Below are 20,603 nucleotides of genomic sequence, written 5' to 3' on the forward strand. Positions count from 1 at the left end.
AACTACAACTCCCATCCGTCTCAGCCAGCATGGCCTTTGGTAATGTATTATTGGAGTTGTAGTACAAAACATCTGGAGGATGGCTTAGAATTTCTGTGCACTTTTGCTCCTTTTTGTCATACCAGGGGTTATAATAGTTTCCTAACTCTTTAACTTCTTTAGAATGACATTTATTGCCTTTCTCTATTTTTATTGATGTATGTTATGGCCTTGTCTTATCTACATTCTTTACAAAGTTATGTTGCTCCGTGAGCTTTGTGTGTGTGTGTGTGTGTGTGCAGATTTTTTAAAATCATCATAATTCACCATGCAAAAACAAAATAAAAACACCGGTTTTCTCCTGTTTGTTCACAAATCTTATGCTGTGCAACCTGCCTTCTTCCACCAGGATCCAGTTCTTTCTCTCTCTTTTTTTTTACCTTTCCCCTTTAGCCATTTCTATTGCCATTTTCAAACCACAACACTTCAAAAAACCAAACAAAATGGAAATGTACTGTTCCCATGGAACAATGTCCGTTTCAGTTTCCCCACTATTCTCTAATGTAAAGTTCCCATCGCCAGCCTTTTAGCCAGAGTGTGTCAAAGGTATGTGAAGCATCCAGACACTGAATTCTTCTTTTGCAGCTGAGGCCCAACATGGTTTATGAATGGCTGTCTCCATGCTCACCACAGAGGGCTCTGCTCATGTCCAAACTTGCATTAACCTGGGCTGAACAATGCCAACTTGCACCAACAGGGTAGGAAGAGGTCATATAAGGTGTGGTTTGTCTTATAGCAAAGCTTTCCAGTTTTCGAGTCAGACTCTGCTTTGGATTAAACCCTATTGTGCAGATACATTGTGGGAAAGGATGCCTGGGAAATTACTTGCTCTCTGCCCTTTTAATCCTCTGTTCATCTATAAATGAAGATTCCTAGTCAAAAGAAATTATCCAATAACATCAGTAACAGATGTACTGAGGGTCTAGGCAGGGCTGTTGAACCTCTGGCTCACGGAACAAATTTGGCCCACCTAGGGTCTCAATTCAGCCCTCTGGGGCTTCCCAGAAAGCCATGCCCCCATTCCCCCCTGGCCCCACTCTCTTTCCCTGACTGCTATGTTTGATGAAAAGGCATTGTGGCCTGGGTTGAATTTCCAGCCCAACCACCATCTACTTCCTACTTTTAGCTCTCTTGGGCAGTATTCAATGGAGTGGGCAGCCCAAGCCCACAGGCCCTAGCGAATGCGTGGCTGGCCCTGGGAGTGGCAGCACATGAGTGCACACAGCCCCTACTGCTGGTAGTCATGATGTAGCATTTCCATGGCAAAGCACCAAAATGAGTACCAACACTCATTTCCAGAAAGGGGGCAACCTGCCCTTCCAGAAATGGAAATACATTGTGGCCTTCACCAGCAGGGCCATGCGTGCGCTGCCAACAGTAGGGCCAGCTGCACACGTACAGGGGCCAGGGGGGCTGGGCTGCCCACGTAAGGACTCCATTGCATACTGCCCTCTATCTTTAACATATATTTAAAAACAAAACAAAAGCCACTGTAAATGAGCAAAGCTTTGTTTTAATCTAGATGATGCACAATCCTTTTATATGCCTTTGGAATTGGTTGGTGTTTGGGGTTGTTGTTTTTTTAAAGATAGAGCTAATTAATGGTCTTTTAAACTTCCTTCCCCAGCAGCTGACTCTTGTAGATATGCAAAAGAATCCGCTTGAGAAAGTTCAGAATATAAAGGGTTTTTTGTTTGCAGTGTTCCTGATGTCATCACTTAGTGATGTAAATGTCAGCCCCAGTGGAAGGGCCCAGAAGAAAAGCCATTCACATCACTGCCTCATTCCGGAATATTTTCTCTCAAATGTTCATCACTGGCAGCTCTTTGATCTATAAGCACATCATGCCCTAGCTGCCAAAGAACAGTGCATTTCGTGAAAAGGAAAACAAAACCCCAAACAACGCAAGTCAAATGTTTCATCCAGACAATATGTTCCGGCAACCACCAAATTGTTATTCCTCAAGCCACAGGACAGCTGTCCCGTTTCCCTAGAAATTTCATGTCAGAGTTCATGGGTTCATTCCAGTGAAGGAAATGATGATGTTGATTTCGTAAGTGTGATGTAGTAGCAAGTTGCACCTCATGAGCTCATGGAAAAGGACAATGAAAAGTCATCTTCCTTCTTGTAGGGCTTGGGCTTGGAACTGACCACAAGGAAAACATGCAAAGCCCCAGGGAGCATGCACTGCCTGTAAATAAAGACTTCATAGTTCTTACCACAGCAACTGAAGTTAAGAGAACAAGAATTGTACCTGTTGAAATATCCCCTCCGAACAGGGAGTGGATGATCCATGGGCCATATACAGCCTACCGAAGGTGCCCTAGTCCCACCAACGCCCCCATGCCATTGCTGTCTCCTAGGGTGACCATATGAAAAGGAGGACCAGGCTCCTGTATCTTTAACAGTTGTATTGAAAAGGGAATTTCAGCAGGTATCTTTTGTTAAAGATACAGGAGCCCTGTCCTCCTTTTCATATGGTCACCCTACTGTCTCCACCATCCCATAGGACATGTGAGGACATTCATCCTCACACACCAAGTTTCCCATTAAAATCGGGCTTCCCATAGCCTGCCATTTAGTGAGGTGCCAGGAGCCCAATCCTGCAAGGAAACAGGGTGTGTGGCCCCTGGAGAGTTTTGTAGGAGCCCATGTGTCCCCCAACCAAAAAGGATGTCCACCCTTGCATTAGAGTAAGAGATGACTGTCCCTGAGCTTTATTTATTTAGATTATACAGGCCCTCTTGTAATATGAAAAGGGTACGGCTTCATATACTGAACTGTATTTGGATCACAGACATTGCCAGCATTTTTCTTTTTGGAGTGTTGCCTTCACATTTCCCCTTAGAAGGTTTGTTTGTTGCCGAACCTTCTAAGGGAAAACATCTACATAAGCTTGGGGCATCTGCTATAAACCTCTGTGTTTCATACGGTGGACGAGTATTTAGTTTTTTAAAATAATTTCCCTGAAACAATGATATCACACACATTTCTTTGCGTTTCAGACCACATTTGGGTATTCGTCAGTGGTTTTGCACACTGAGGGCATAATCCTATGTATGTTTAAAAGTAGGCCTACAGCTTCCAGCTATGCTGGCTAGGGTAGTGCTGGGAGTTACAGAACTTGTTTTCTGTCTAAATATGCATAGAATATGTGAGCCAGTGTGGTGTAGTGGCTAAGGTCTTGAACTGGGAGTCAGGAGATCCGGGTTCTAGTCCCCACTTGGCTATGGAAACCCACAGGGTGACTTTGGGCCAGTTACATACTCTCAGCCCAACCTACCTCACAAGGTTGTTGTTGTGAGGATAAGATGTAGAGGAGAAGGATTATGTACGCTGCCTTGAGTTTCTTGGAGGAAAAAAGGCAGGATATAAATTAATTAATTAATTAATTAAATAAATAAATAAATAAATAAATAGGATTGTGCCCTGAATTTTACAAACCATTAAACGAGACTGTGTTCTAGCTATGGATACCAAAGCACAGATCCCTTAAAAAAAGGTGTGTGTGTTTGCCCTGTGTTGATAACATTGCTGCAGTGCTCTTAAAATCCATTGGGCTTTTGCCATTTATTCTTGAATATATTCAAGAGCAGGCCTTTAAAATGTGCTTCAACCCTGCCACTGAACTCTGAAACTGTGTCCCTAAATCATATCACGTTTAAACTGCACAAGCTATAATTATAAAACTAATCTAGAGAGCTACAAGGTAAATAGACCTTATCATAATTAAAAACGCCTTTCATCTAATAAATCCCACACGAACACCTGATGTCATGCATTAGTAATGGACGGCCGCCGGCCACTTTGTAGTTCTCTTCCCTTTCTTTATCTTTTGGGACCCTTTCCAGCACAATGGCTGTGTGTCATAAAGTGCTCATGGACTCTGAGCTGTGTCACGGAGGCAGAGGAATGAGGATGTAACTGGTGGGTTGCTGTGCAGTTTAGACTGACTACAGCAAGGAAGCTGGACATGCCCAGACTTGCATTTCTCAGTCTTTGACTCATTTGTTTGAGGACTGGGATGGGTATTTTATTGATGTGTCCTCTCGCCAGCAAGAAGAACCAATGATGATAGGGATTTTTTTACTGGGATAGGATCCTATATCCTTAATGGCAGCGTGAGAATATTCCTGTCACAGAGTGAGACGATCTGCTCTTTTCTTATCATCCGGAGGGGGTGGGCAGCCCTAGTTGAGGGCGGCCTAATTTTGCCATTCTGGATCTGTACGCCAAACGAGATTTCTGTTGGGCCACAAATTAGCAGTGTGCTGGATTGTCCTGACTGTCTCTTTTTACTTCTCACCTTCCCCATGACAGGGCAGCTCGTTTCTGGTTTTTTTGGGGGGTTATTTGCCCTTCTAATGCATCCTTCCCCACCAGGGTTGAGTGAATACAGCTATGCCCCAAATGAAAAAAGGAGAGTCATGGAATGTCGTCAGACAGAGGGAAAATCACATTTCCCTACTGTCGCTTTGGCTTCCAGCTGCTGTGCCATGTGACCCATTCAGTGGGCGTTTTTATCGCACTGCTTTTCCTGCACACAGCAGGAAATGGTGGCAAGTTTCTTTTTCTTTTCTTTTTTTAAAACAAATTTACCTGGTCTTATTTTTTGATGGAAAAAAGACCAGAAGAAGTGGGAGATGCATGGAAGGCAGACAGCATCATCAAAAGGACCCACAAAAAAACTTGAGTGGCCAGTAATGAGCATGTGATAAAACACTCATCTGGTGACATGCTTTGAGTACTTTAAAAGACCAACACATTTATTATAGCATAAGTTTCGTTAACTCAAGTCCGCAGCATCAGATGCATCTGCCACAAAAATCTCAGTTGTTTTTGCTGCAGCAGACTAATGTGGCTACCCATCTGGAGAATACTCCAAAATGGTAACTTAATTTGTCCCAGAATGCACATAGAAAAAAGTCTTCATCACACCAGCCTTATATTGTGCTGCTGCAGTGAATTCTATGCAATGGACTCAAATGATGTGGACGTTATAGTCTGCTTTCCCTGCGAAGGACTCTGATGACGTTGACTATGCCCTGCTGTGATTGCAGTTCTTCTGCCCCTCATAGCAAAATATTTTGGTGCGCGGAAAGTCTGATTCTTCCAGTCATGCAAAAGCACATCACTCAAACTTTAACATGTATTTTCAAACATTGTTTCATTGCACTGTTTTGTTGGCGTGGTTTCAAAGGGGGTATTGCTGATGAAAGAGAGGGGTGTGCCAATTGAATGAAAACCTTTCCTTCTCCTGCTTCCGAAATCCCCCATTCTCTCCTTGCAGGGGAACAGGACCGGCTAATCCCATTTTACAAGCAAAAAGCAGCAACAACCCTCACCCTCATATATACAGGACTGTGAGGGAGGAAAGGAAGATGTGTGGGGAGAGAGACTCTTTAGATCTGTGTATGTTTTTAACGGAGCCTTTGCTTCAAAGCATGTGGAAAATGCACCGTCCTTGCCAGCAGCACCCTCATTTTTAAAGATAAAGAGATCCAAATTGGCACAGTGTAAGATCTTAAGGAGTGCTTTCAGTATACCAAATTTTAATCAGATTGTTTCATCCGTTGATTATAGATGATTTTAAAAATTTTCCTCCCTTAAACCTTTACAGTTTTCCACTGGTCTTCAAAGCAATGCAAGTCTGGTCAGTTTCACCCAAAATGTCTTGTCAGTTTCAAGCGAAGTCCTTTGGCTGCTTCTGAATCCATGTGTGTGTCCTTTTCCATCCTACTCTGCCCCGTTCCCCTACCCCCTCCTTGCTCTCCATGGGGGTGGGGCGCCTCCCAATATCACAGACACAGGCTGTGTGTCTCTTCCCTTATTGATTTGTCTCCCTAAAAACATGTGTTGCTCTTATTCTTATTTGAACGGGAGTTGGTGGGGGAAGGACACAGATTGTACTTCTATTCCTTTGAGCATGTGAAGCTGAGTGGGGGATGGCAGGAGACACAAACAGGGGGAAGCAGAGATGGAAACATTCTCCATGGAAGGGGATCCTGCATCTCCCCACCTTTTCCTTTTCTTTAAGAATGGGGGGTCCAGTTTTTATTGGGAGCCCCCACATGAGAAAGGATGGCTTAATCCTCTCACTAACTGTGATTTCCCTCTCAATTTCTCTGTCATTGGAGGTCCTGGTGTTGCGTTTGAAGTCTCCTCCTTTGCACACTGGGAGTTGAGATGGCCACTTCCTATCCCAGTTCACTCCCCCACCCCAGCCTGGGTTTTTTTTCCCTTTTTAGTTGCAAAAATTAAGACTGCAATCCTAGAGGCTCTAATTTGGAAATGCATACCGTTGAACTCAATGGGATTTATTTACTGAGTAAGCATGCAAAAGAGTTGACTTGCAGTCTTACATAACATTCTACTTTGGTGTTCAGTAACAAGAGAAGCAAAACCCAGTCCCTGTTGTCAGAGGGGGAGTTGTCCCCACTTCAAACAACCAATAAACGGTAGGAGGAGGTATAAAGGAGATCTGGGGGGTGGGGATAACATGTGTGAGTGAACCTCAATGGATCTCCCCAACGCACTACAGCAGAGGTGTAAGTTTACAAGTTTTCATATGCAATATAAGCACTATAAAACCGAAATGGGATAATTCAAGACTAAACCAGAACAAAAGTGTATGTGGGATGAACCTCTAAGCTAGTCACCTGTATCAACCTGTCGGTGGTGAGGAGAAATGTTCTACTACCCTGATTCCCCAGATTTCTGGGATGAATAGAGATAACCATCTACTAAGTAGTAGCTTGCTACTTTTTGTACCTGCCAGGACCAGCCCTACTATTAGGCAGAGCAAGGCAATCACCTCAGGGAGCAGCATGTATCAGATAAAGCTGTGCACCATGCAGCCTGCTCCCTAAGTTAGCATGCTGTCTTCAGGTGCAGTGGAGGACACTGTTCTGCCATAAGTGTTGAAGAAAGTTTCAATTGCCAGTCCAGTCTGCTTTTGTCCATTAAACTGGAGGAGGCACCATCTTCTTTTGCCTCAGGTACCAAAATGTTTTGGACTAGCCCTGGTGCCTGGCTAGCTTCAAGGCAATAGCCAATCTCAGTGACAATTCCAGATGTCAGGCTGAGCTTCTTAACATGCTTTGGCACTCTTGTTCCTCATGAACAAGCTTCTTTGGGAACGAAGTCTGAAAACCAGATACAACCATGTAGCCCCATGGCAGCACAAGACTCTGGTTTCGGTTTTATCTTTGACAAGAAACCACTGCAATCTTTATAGCATCAGAGAAAGCAACTAATTGGAGGAGTTGTCAAAAGAGTGACAGAAGTTGACACCTAGGGCAGCCTTCCCCAATCTGTGCCCTCCAGGTATGTTAGACTACAACTCCTAGCGACCCCCGCCGGCAAGGAGTTGTAGTCCAAAGCTTAATGAATGGCGCCAGCTACTTCTCACTTTCAATGAGGTGCACAGCCAGATTCAAGGATTACTGTTCCAGGAAATGTAACTGCTTAATAAAATATCATCTGCTTGAATGGAGATTTGTCAAGGGACCGTCTCAAAATTTCAGTTGACAATGAAGTTATTTCTGGGTGACTTGCTATTCTGGGTTGTTTACATATGCCTGTAAATCCCTTGGTTCCAAAACACTTGATGATTTCCAGCTCGACAGTAACTGGCTTTATCAAAAAATAATGAGTTTGTGTTGTCATTCGGTGATGCAAAAATCTTGTATGTAATCATTAACTTCCAATGGCTCATTCATACATGCTAGTCATGCCTTAATGCTACAGTAAATAAGTTAGTAAGGTGCATGTGAATTGACACTCTGAAGACCAGGCTTGCTTACGTCTAAGGTCCTTCCTATCTCTCCTCTCTCATCTCACACTATTGCCCCGCTCGTGCTCTTCGCTCCTCTAATGCCATGTTTCTCGCCTGCCCAAGGGCCTCTACTTCCCTTGCTCGGCTTCGTCCATTTTCTTCTGCTGCCCCTTACGCCTGGAACGCTCTTCCAGAACATTTGAGAACAACAAGTTCAATCGCAGCTTTTAAAGCTCAGCTAAAAACTTTTCTTTTTCCTAAAGCTTTTAAAACTTGATGTTGTTCGGACTTTATACTGTTAGTTTTACCCTACCCTGTGCCTGTTTACCCTACCCTGTGCCTGTTTGCATTCTCTTCCCCTCCTTATTGTTCTACTATGATTTTATTAGATTGTAAGCCTATGCGGCAGGGTCTTGCTATTTACTGTTTTACTCTGTACAGCACCATATACATTGATGGTGCTATATAAATAAATAAATAAATAATAATAATAATAATAATAATAATAATAATAATAATAATGGAGTCACTTGGACTGCTCTGCTTTGAGGACCAGAGGTTCTACAATATAAGGCACTACTAGTATAGGACTGGCACAAGCTATTCAGGGTTTGTGGCTGGTTTTCCACATTCACTATGGATGCACCTGCCTTTCCATAGGATATTTTCCGAACTCCCCACATTCCTGGTTGTGTTTCATTTGTAGAAATTTTGTAGAATATCCTGTTTGTGAGTTCCCCAAAGGCATCTGCTTAGCATCTGATTCTCCTTCTGGATTGCAAAATAGACCATTCTACTGATCCAGTAAGACTCTTCTCGTGTTCTTTTTTTTAAAAAAAATTTTTTAATACTTCAAACATACATGAATACAATAAAACAATACTACATAATAAAATATTGGATAACATTTGATAACATATATTCTAGCTTATTCTATTAACATAATCATACTTAACATAAAAGTGCTCCCCCCAACCACGGGATCTTATTCCTGTTTCCAAAATCTCATTGCTTCTTCTGGAGGTGCTTTCCCACTCCCCTTTGATAATACAAATTCTAGGAACTGTTTCCATATTCCCTCAAAATCATTCGTTTTTAATCATTCCTCGTCTAACTTTTATATTACATGTTAATTTGTCATTAATAGCAATATCCCATATTTCTTTATACCAATCTTCTATATGATAATCCCCTTGAACCTTCCAGTTCCTAGATATCATTAACCTTGCTGCTGTTAACAAATTCATTATCAATTCTTTTGTCTCTTTACTATAATTTAATTCTCCATATAATGATAACAATGCCACTATAGGTGTCTCTTCAATCTCCATTCCTAAAATTTCTTTTATTAAACACCATTTTCCATATTTTTTGTACAAATTCGCATTCCCGCCACATATGTAAATACGTTCCTCTTTTTTTTTTGACAACCTCTCCAGCAATTTGCTGAATTCAACTTATTTATTTTATTTAATCTCACCGGGGTTAGGTACCACCTCTATACAATCTTATAATTTTCTTTTATCCTCACAGACATATTTCTCAACACTCTTTGTTCTTAGTCCCTCTCTGCAGTCTGTACAGATGTTGTGAAACTGATGACACTCCAGAGAAAGCATAAAAACCCATTGAGACGTATGGGATATGACATAGCTTCTAGATTTCTTTAGCATTTGTGAACTTCAAAACACACAGCAAACATTAATAAATTCAGTATTTTGACCAGGAGGCAGAGTGTTGTCCAGAAAGCATGTGTTCTAGTTCAATATTATTGAAATTAAAATGGATAGGGCTCCTTTGGAGTAGTGAGCTGTGCTTTCCAGATTCAAGAATTTCCTAACAATGAATTTGTACTATTGTTCTGAGATGGGTTCTGAAATGGTTCCTTTGTGAGATCATGAAATCAGTATCTTGTCTGTAGTTTTCAAGTGTTTTGCAGTTTGCAGTTTTAGTAACTATGCCAAGATTACACAGGAGAATTGATCAGAGCTCATTTGAGGACATACTTAACCTAACTGGCCTACAAAGAGCTTCTGGGATCACCATCTTAAGCCTGTAACATAATACAGCGAAGTCCTCCTTCTGTCAGCCAGCTGGATGAAAACTTTCTGGGAGTAAAATCCATTAAAAAAATTTCCAAGACAATATAAAGCTTTGTTATTGGGTATACAGATGTATTGGGGGGGGGGTTAAATAAGAAGTCCAAAGAACTGCCTGCTATGCAAAAAAATAAATAAATGGCAAGCACCTGGTTTAAATCAGCAAACATAGAGATATTGAGATATAGATAAGCTAATATATAACTGTATATGGCCTGCACAGTGCATATAAAAGTAATTGACATTCTAGATTAATGATGCTGAATTGTTATGGATGAAATGTACAAATCCTCTCATGTTGTGGTCAAGCGTAACTGATATGCTTCTCTTCCTGTAATTAAACCAGAGTGCTTCAGAAAATTGCTGTTTTCAGTTCCAGTAGTGAAATGCGCTGGCAACGTCATGCTGTTCTCTACTGCCTTAGAATACTGTCTCCCATAGCATGCCCCAAATATTGTATTCATTTAATAGAAGATAGGCTTGGGCTGATATTACCAAAGGACAGCTTTTTATTTAGGTTCATCAGGCTAGCGTTTTATCACACACTCGCCACTGCTCACTTATGGATGTGCGCATGTCCTTTAGACAACGTCGTTTGCCTCCCACACTCCTCCTGCTCATTTTTCCATCGCAAAATAGACCCCTTTTAATGCTACTTTAAAAAAGAAAGAAAAAAAGAAAGAATGTGCCACGATCTCCTGCTGTGTGCAGGTAAAGCGGTGAGATGAAAATGGCCCCTGAATGGGCCACGTGGTCTTTGTTTACTTCCCCTTTCCCCTCTGGGCAAAAAGTGGGAAGGGACAAAAGCGACAGTAAGGTAACACAATTTCCTCCTGTGTTATGACTCTCACAGCACTCCATCAGATGAGTGTTTTATTGCACACTCGTTACTGGGCACTCATGGATTTTCACGGGTCCCTCTCATGATGATGTCTACCTCTTGTGCACTTCCCGCCCCTTCTAGCCTTCTTCGCACGACAAAAAACACCCCAGTTAAGTCTGACTTATTTTTTGAGATAGAACTTCCTTCTATATTCTGCTGTGCGCAGGAGAAACAGCGTGATCAAAACAGCCCACTGAATGCGCCCCGTGCACATTGTTTACTTCCTCTTTCCTCTCGCTTGAGAATGAGAAAGTAATGGGGGACAAACATGCGGACAGAGAACCAACAGTAAGGAAACGCAATTTTCCCCCATGTGATGACACTCATAGTCTTATGTTCCCTTTCTGGAAAAGTACTTCCTGCTTCATGACAGGCTAAGTTTGAGGCAGCCTTCCCCAACCAGGTGCTTCCAGATGTCTACTACAACTCCCATCAATCTCAGACAGTATAGCCAATGGTCAAGAATTATGGGAATTGTAGCCCAAAACATCGGTAGGGTCCCAGATTGCCAATTCCTGTGCTTGATTCTCCATCTCAAATCACTTCCTTCCCAAAGTCTTCTGTTTCCAGTGCTGCACATGTTTTCCTCATCAATATGATGCAGTTACAGTAATATTAAATAAATTCAGTTTTCTATTTTAACATATACTCTAATCCTCAAGCATTTATGGATATGGCTTGGGTATTGAGTAGAAAATAAAAGACATTCCATCCAGCAATAGTTTTTTACTTTATGTCTATACAATGACTACTATACAGATGGAGCTTGAGTTGTTTTGAGATCTCTGAAGAAGCCACATTACGCAGATTTGTCTCTGATTGGTGATGCACATTGAATAGCTACAAAACGCAAAGCAAATTTTGCAATATAAGTATTTATGGCAGACTGTTGTAGATTCTTTGGTTTATACACAATATAAAATGGGTTGTTTGTGACTGCTTAATGGCAATTCCACGCAGTCAATCTCTGCGTGGCTCAAGTCTTTACGCACTGCATCCAGCTTTTCGCAGAAATACTTATGACTCAGACGAACAGAGTTTATCTGTTGTCTAGCAGAGTTTATCTTTGGAGAGGGTTTCAAAGATGTCAGTCTGTGTTATGAGGCCAGATCCCACCCAAGCTATACGTAAACAGGATGGCATTTAGCAGATAGAGTCCCTAAACACAGAACTACGCCAGCAGATTAATAGGAAGTGGGGGGACAGAGGGAGGGTCTCGTGGGACAAGACCTGTTTTAAGTCTCCGTTCATGTCATGATGGGATAAACTGGGGCAGAAGAGATGCATCCCGCTGCATTTTTAGGTGTTTGAGGATATGACCATTTGTAGAACCCATGGTTGCTTTCTAAATATCCTTAGAAGAAAAGTAATCGCTTTTGCCAGAAACAAATATTCATTTTTAAACAGCTCTCAGCAAAATTGGATTCTTAAAAAAAGATAACAATAGGGGCCAGCTACATTTGAATCCACCAACTTAAAAACAAACATAATTGCAGAATCATAAACATTAGAACTGTAAACTGACAGACAACTTTGTAATTGATCACTCATCACCTTTTAACCTGCATGCTGCCAGTCCAAAGGGCTATTGGCCATGCATGGATTTTCTGTTTCACTCCTATTCACAGTAACGCACCAGAAACAAAACATTCCGAATATTCTAAAAAGAAGAAGAAGCTTGCTTTTGAATTAGAGATTATTATCTTTACCCGGGCCTTCCAATATTTTTGTCTTATGGCCACATTTGGAAATCTGAGAAACTGTCATGGGCGCCACTACGAAATGGCTGCCACCGGGGCCTCACTAGTCACAAAATGGCTGCTGTGTTGGCCTACCTTGTCACACAGGACAAGTAACTTCCCCAGGAAAGGCAGAAGTTGTGTTTGAGCAACAAATGCCAAACTAAATATTTGTCCCCACAGAGCACAACAGAACACCCACTTCACAGAAAGAAAACTGAAACTGACGATACTCTGAAAAACCACCTTATAAAAAGCCAACTGGGAGAAATAGCCTCTGAAGGTAAACAGACAGGCAAAACGACCCCCCCTTCCAAATCTCAAAACCATACAGCCAAAATTACCACCCCTCAAAACTCAGATAGGCAGAGAAAACTACCCCCTCCCAAACCCCACAAATAACCAAAAGACCACATAGGCAAAACACTTGATTAGTGACACACAGACACGCACAAAACACAGGCAAAATACACAAAAACTCAAGCAAAAACATATCTTCTCCTCTTCAAACCACCACAGTTTACAACCCAGCAGTGTCTTACTTTCTTACTTTCCCCCCCTTTTTTTTTTTAGAAGAATGTTCCGTGCCCGTATGAGGTCCTGAAGCATGCTGGTGCAAGGAAAGGAAGTGGGCAGGGCAGCTCGCAGATCTGCTTTGCGACTGCCAGTGATTTTTAAAAAAGCTTTAAATTTCTTTCCTTTAAAAAAATGTAATTGGTAGTGGCAGGAGGGTTTGGCAGGGGCCTTGGGGGTTTCTGGGGAAACTGTGGTGCCTGCGGGCACTGCATTGCTGACCACAGGTCTTTACCATTCCAAATTGCCCTCCTCCCCCTCCCCACTGAACCATTTAAAGCCTTAGCTGACGCAGCAGCCACTGATTAAACTAATTAAAGACTGCCAGCACTGGAGCATAATTTTGCTGGGCCCAGTACTATAAAAGAGTAGCTCAGGCCCCCTCCCTCCTCTCCCCCATGAAAGGCCTTGTCTGTTGTGAAAAATGGGAGGACTGATTGGTGCCCTTTAGCTTCTTTTAGTTCCCCTTGTTTAAGCTCCCTGCTGTTTCCGGCTTCCTGATTTGTACTTAAAGCCAGACATGGCAGAATGTATATTAATTGTACAGTAGTGACAATTACCCTTTAGAAACAATTCTCTATCCCTGGGATCTACCATCAATTCTTCTGTGCATTCTGGAGACCAAAGGCCTAACTCATTTAGGGCGCAATCCTATGGATGTTTAAACGGGGGTGGGGGAAGTACCACAATTCCCAGCATTACCCAGCCAACCATTCTGGTTGTGGAATGCTGGGAGTTGTAGGGCATTTTTCCTGTCTAAACATGCATAAGATTGTGTCCTTACTCGTGAATGTTCAAGGGTCTGTAAATCAGTGCTGGGCAGAAGATAAATTGAAATCTACTGGCAGATCTCGGGATGATTTGCAGTAGATCTGCAAGGGTTGCTTCAAGAAAGATCTCCTAATTAGTCTCAGGGTTGTTTTGTTGTGGTAATAGCTCATGATCCAGCCTTTTATGCATTTTATGAGCCGCATATATGTCAAGGTTACACCTCAGTGAGTACTTAGAATCTTTCTTTCAGGGGATTCTTTGTTCTCATATATCAGGGGTGCAGAACCCCAGGGCCAGGGGCTAAATCCACCCACCTGCGCTCCCAAGCCAGCTCTCTAGGTACCCCAGAAAGCAAGGTCTCCTCCCCCTGGCTCCACTCCATTTTCCCTCAATCACCAATTGTCTGGTGGTTTTCCAGCTTTTGTGCCCCCCCCCCCCCCCGCATTCTGAAAAGTTGAAATGCCTCTCCTAAGGCTTAGTTATGGTCTGTAAGAACTTTCAGCTAAAATATATTGGTGGTTTTAAAATATATTTTTGGTGCTGTTCCTTTTGCCTTCAGCCCCACCCACCACTGAAATGCAGCCCCCGAGAGCAAAATGGAATTTGGTCCTCAATCTGAAAGGTTCTGCATAGAACTATCCTTTGCCTCTTTCCCAACACTCACTACCAGCTGGGGAGGATCTACACTACTGCTTTTAAAGCGCTTTAAAGCACTTTGAAAACATTTTGAAAACTGTATGCAGTGTGTCCTGGGCCCCAACAGTTGTCAAAACTGTTATAAAGCGCTTTAAAGTGCTTTAAAGCAGTAGTGTAGATCCCCCCCAGGTCACCTGGTGATCAAGCTTCACCATGAATCCTCCCCACACAACAAGCATGGGGAGCCCTTTTCAGTGAAAGGGCCAAATTCCAGTCTGGGAATGCTCTCAGGGGCCACATTCCAAAGGCAAAGTAGGCATAGCCAAAGTCAGCGTAGGTGGTGCCAACATGTGGTTCTTACAGATTTCAAGCCTGCTCTGCGTGTCCACTCAGAAATAAGCATGGCTAAATCATGTAGCAGCTGCGGATTGGAGAAAAGAGATTTTTCCTGCTAGAGCAGGGGGCCAGGTCTGGAAAAGAAGCTGGAGGGCCAGATGCAGAACTCGCATGCACTGGAGGTTCCCCATGCCTGCCATGCACAATTTAGGAAGCATTTAAATACAGAACAACAGAAAGGTAATTCTAAATGGGATGAAAAGTAAATGGAATCATCACTCCTCAGGTGCATTTCTTTATATGGATGCAATCATGCAAGTTTTAATTGCATTCTGATTCTTAACCCCAACTCTGGTATGTTTGCAAAAGATGTATGGGAAGAGTATACGAGGGCCATTTTCACGCCCTTAGATGGCAAGGCAAAGCGCCAAGTATTCAAACATAAAATGACTTTCTGGTATGCCCATAATCAGTTCTGGTGCACTTAAGACTTTCCCCTCTTTGCCTACATAATCTCCAGAACAATCATCACAAGACTGCAAACACAACCCTCAGTCATCATGGTTGGTTTTCCTGCAAAGCAGACAGAGAATGGAATCCGCCAGTGGTATGAAAGCTGTGCCAGGTGACTTAGGAAGCTTTGAAAGCTGTCAATATTAACTTTACCTGAATATACACAGCAAAATATGTGTCAACATGAGACCATTTTTATCTCTATATCTGGGTGGATGGAATGTCAGCGTCAACGCTTACAGGAACTCACCAGCAAACTCTAAATATCCAAAACATATTAAGGAAGAAGGGAAAGAAAGAACCCAATCAAGTTATTTATGTTTCCTTTTTTGCTTCTTCATAGGAAACCCTATTCAGTTCTAGGTTTGTCTGCATGAAACTGTTGTGGATAGGAGCACACAGAAACCCTCCCCCCTCCCCCCTGAAGTAGCGGATATCAGCTTCAGCTATGTCTACTTTCGTTCTCCTACCTACCTTTGTGAGGATGGGGGCAGAATCTGACACTGTAACCAAAGTGCTTCTGCCATTACATTCCCTAGTCCAGGCGTGATGTGCACTAATTGCATAAACAGACTGAAATGATACAGAGAGTGGGAGGAATTCTCAAAGCAAATTATTCTGTTCAAATTTGATTGCAAAAATGCAAGTTTATATTTTTGTAATTGAACATTTCCCCCACAACATTCCCAATTCAGGATGTTCATAGGGTTTCACCACAAAAGAATAAAATCCCACATCCTTACTGGAGCTCTGTTTCCATATTCTTTGCGGGATTAAGTTTGGCTCCTTTACACAGGCTGACACAGTCTGTTTTATTTCCTGGCAAGTTCTAGATGTTTCATTTTAAAGACACTAGATAGCGCTGCTGTTATAGCATAATTGCAGAAGTACACCCAGCAAGTAAAGCGCTTCATAGCACTAACTAGAGAAAATGGATTTTTCTCATGCTTTACAATGGTGGGTTAAAGATCATAAACCGTGAAATGGGCCCTGGTGGTTGACAACATCATGTAAAGGACCCTTACAATTCACTATCCTTAAGATATGCTATGAAGAGGCCAGGCCCTGAGCACTTCCACTAGCTTTCAGCTCCCAGTGTTTCATGTGCTTGCAAACTATAAAGAATAAAGATGGGCCTCAGTACAGAGCTGGGTTGCTTTGGGGTTCTTAACCTGGGGTCCATGGATGGGCTTCAGGGGGTCCGTGAAAGTCAAATAAATTTATTCGTACTTTGTGTATGGTATACACTGTATGAGGCAATCAATTTTCAATAAAATAAAGTATATTCATTGCATGCAAAGTTGTGTTTATGTGCTTATGTGCATTTTTCTAGGGAGGGGGTCCATAGCTTTCACCAGAATTTCAAAGGGGTCCGTGACTCAAAAAAGGTTAAGAACCACTGCTTAGAAGAAGACCTTTTCAGGACTCTAGTCTATATTTCCGTGAAAGTTTGGCAGTACAGAACCTCTGGTTCCATTTATGCTGGAGTTTGCAGCATTCCTACTTTTATTTCCAACTGCCGGTTCTAGAAAATCCCAGGGATCAAACACACAAAATACTTTTGGAAATTAAAATCTAGAATCATGGCCAACTACCATATACCCCTATTCCTTTTCAATCACACCCAAGACAGGAAGTATGGTGCTGAAGCCGATAAAATATCTTGCTTAGATCTGAAAGTGTTGGGAGTAAATAAATTAATGCTGAGGTTTAAGATAACAAGAGAACATTGGTTGGTTGACACCACCCTAGAAGATTGCAATTTGTTGAAATGCTTCTGTTTGCTTGAGGCTTTGTTTGGAGGCTGATCTAATTATCAGATAATCAGCCATGCATTCTGGACTGTTCAAATATATATATATATATATATATATATATATATATATATATATTCATATTCCTTTTAAGTTCTTCAGTTGTATACATAGAAGAGCCTGACTTGTTTTGGAGTTTTAGCAACAAATAGGATGATGAAGCATCTTGATAGCTTTCAAGTAATTCTTTCTTGATTATTGTCATTTGAGCCTATAAAAGGGGCATAGATGAATTATTCTGCCAATCATGTGACTATTTGTTCTGTGACTGGCTGAAGTATAACAATAATTAAGACCCCACCCCACCCCACCCCAAAGATGGCACTGGAGAAAAAAAGAGAATCAGGAAAAAATAACTTCTCCCCATTCCTCCAGGGGGACCTTGACTAGGCTGGGGGATATCGCGTTTCCATACCGTTGCTCTCTTCCTGGTTCACTTTTGCATTTGAAACAAGCACAATTACATGAAGAGAGCAGTAACCATGTGGCCTGTAGATTTCAATGGGACAGCACCCTCTAGTGGACATTTTATAGTGCAACCTCACACGAGTCGGATTTTCTGAGGTTTATTTTGTGATGGTAAAACTGAGAAAAGGAGTGGGAGACATGCAGGAGGTTGACTGCGTTGTCAAAAGGACCTGTGAACACCTGGAGGTAGCCAGTAACAAGCGTTCTATAAATCGCTCAATTAAAGATGTTCTTAAGCCCTTTCACCAATGGAAGAAGCTCTTCTACAAATGGAAGGGCAAGTCAAGATCCAGTCCTACATTTATGATAAAAAAGAAAAAGAAAATAATTGCAAATATGTTGTGGAGGGCCAGAGTAAAATTCCAAATGACTTTGAAAAGTTGGAGCAAAGACTAAATGTAATGTGTTACATATGTTACATTCTTTGAAAGAAAACTGAGTTGTGAAACAAAGTGGGGGCACCAGGGAGCGAGACTGGTTAGGCTGTAACATCGCTGAAAATCTCTGAAAAGGTAGACCGTGTGAATTACAATGCAATGAGGTTCTTTTCTTTCCCCTAACAAGGCAAATACCCCAACAGGGTTACATTAACAGAAACATTGTATGCAAGTCCTGCGAAATAGCAGTGCAAAACCTTGCTCTGTACTTAATGTTTCATGTAGTTTTAATCTCGGCATTGTAAGAAGAAGGTAACAGACTTGGGTGAATAGAAGACACAGCACAATCATCTGTTAATGAAGATACTAGGATTTTTGTATACATGGCATGAGGAATGGTTTCTCAAAGCCTTCAACTTAAAGAGTTGGGTATTGTGCCGCTTTTGAGTGGCAGAATAAAGCCATGAAGACTGAATTTCCTCCATCCTATTTATAGTTCCTGTTTGCCATTTCATAGTGTGCTTTCCACTCACTAATCCGTTTAATATAAAATGCAAACATAGCTTTGATTCTTTGCTGACATTTTCATCGGGAAAGGAACAGCCCATTATGATAAGGTCAGGCGCATGCTTCAGTATGACCAGGAACTGGAACCGTTTGCAGTATGTGTCACTAATGGTGAAATCCTGTAAACGTCTACTTTAAAGTAAGCACCATTGTGTTCAGTGGGGCTTACTCTCAGGTAAATGAGTATAGCATTACAGCCTTCATCATGTAAGAAGCTGAGATGCGATTTCTGTGGTCTGGGAGTAGCCTTCATTTTTCAAGGGTGGGATTGGGACCTTGGGATCCATCATTTATAGCACAATGCTATACACATCTACCCAGAAGTCCCATTGAGTTCAATGGGGCTTCTTTCAGATAAGCATAATAAGGTTTGCAGCCTTAAAAAGCTACTACATTTCATGGGCATATCCCATTATATAAAATTTAAATCAACAAATGCCATGAATACCAGATCTCTAGGCCTCAGCAAGTAAGGACTTTATGTTATACCCATAGTTTAGTTTCCATAACATGCTTACCTTTTTTCTTTTCTTTTTACAGTGTTCACTTTCCTTGCTACGTTGCATTAATTGGATGTCTTACATGTGCTTTGATGGTCCTCATCTTTATTCCTGCCCAGACAAAGCCACAGCTGAAAGGAAACGCTGCGCAACAGAGTGAGTCCTCACCATTCCAACCTTGCAGGGGGACCAAAGCCTTTAGACTTGAAAGACCGAGCTAAAAGGAAGCGAAGTTGAGGGCCAAATGTGAACAACCTTCCCGGCTCCAGCTGTCCAATGCTTATTTCCTTTTCACTCTGATCCTATGCACATATAATAGAATGTGGGCTTCCATTTAGTGCAGCCCAGCGCCAGGTTGCTGAGGGCTCTTGGGCAGGACTTTCTCCACGGGCTCCCTCCCTCAGTGAGCCTTTGACCATTGTGACCAGCTGCCATTGATCCTCCTCCTTTTTCTTATCATTGCTACCACTTGCTTGCTTGAGAGGCAGAGAGCTAGTGAGCAAGTAGGCCATGACATTTGCTGCTGCTGCTCCTCACTGCCACCATTGTCTGGCTGGTGAAAGGCTGGAGAACAAGCAAGGTGCACTGGTGAAGAGGAGGAGCAAACTTCAGGGGACTCTTGTCAGTGGGGCCCTGCTGAGGTATGGGCTCTTGGAAGGTGCCCAGGCATTTTATTTATTTATTTATTTATTTAAAAATTCTATACCGCTTTTCATTTAAAATTAAATCCCAAAGTGGTTTACAATATAAAGTCGTGATGAAATACCATAAAACCAATCATTAAAACAATTATAAAAACAATGAAGCCTCAATTAAAATAACATGATGATACTAGCAGTCAGGAAAATGCCTGGGCGAACAAGTGTGTCTTCTGCTGTTGGCGGAACCACTCCACACTAAGAGCCCACCTGGTCTCTATGGGAAGATCATTCCACATGGTGAGTGCCACAACTGAGAAGGCCCTCTTCCACACTGTGGCCAAATAAGTTTTAGGAGGCCATGGTATGGTTGTATTTCTCAGAACAAAAAGACCAGGGCAGCCTATATGGAAGAAGGCAGTCTCTGCTTGATAGGAATCCTGGTACAATCCTTACATTAGTGGTAGATGTATGCATGAGCAAAGTGTCTTCTATGCACAAACTTTCACCCCAACTATATGTAGTAGGCACTTTTCTCATATGCTGGTCAGTGTAGTAGCAAAAGCAGGCAAGGTGGTGATGGCAGCCTTACTAAAAGTTACATTCGTGTTGCATGCTCTGTTACTGAGTGCATAAGGTACATTTATCACAAGAGTGGGCAACCTGTGGCCCTCCAGATGTTCTGGCCTACAACTTCCATAAGCCTAGCAAGCATAGCCAATGGTGAGGGATCATGGGAGTTGTAGGCCATAACATCTGGAGGGCACAAGTTGCCCAGCCCTGCTATAAAACTTCACTGTACGCCTTTCATCTATAGCAGGAATAGGGAACCTCTAACTCTTGAGAAGTTGTTGGGCTTAACCTCCATCAGCC

General features: G+C 42.2%; 1 protein-coding gene across 1 annotated transcript in view; it reads left to right on the top strand.

Annotated features, from left to right (window-relative positions):
• Nucleotides 1-20,603, top strand: part of SLC22A18 (solute carrier family 22 member 18) — an 83,625-nt gene that overhangs the window by 21,619 nt on the left and 41,403 nt on the right. Inside the window, exon 6 of the mRNA XM_063117170.1 lies at nt 19,133-19,248. Within this exon, the coding sequence (XP_062973240.1) occupies nt 19,133-19,248 (116 nt within the window). The remainder of the gene's footprint in view (nt 1-19,132; nt 19,249-20,603) is intronic.

The sequence above is a fragment of the Elgaria multicarinata genome, chromosome 2, assembly GCF_023053635.1.
Source record: "Elgaria multicarinata webbii isolate HBS135686 ecotype San Diego chromosome 2, rElgMul1.1.pri, whole genome shotgun sequence".
NCBI classification, from domain to species: domain Eukaryota; kingdom Metazoa; phylum Chordata; class Lepidosauria; order Squamata; family Anguidae; genus Elgaria; species Elgaria multicarinata.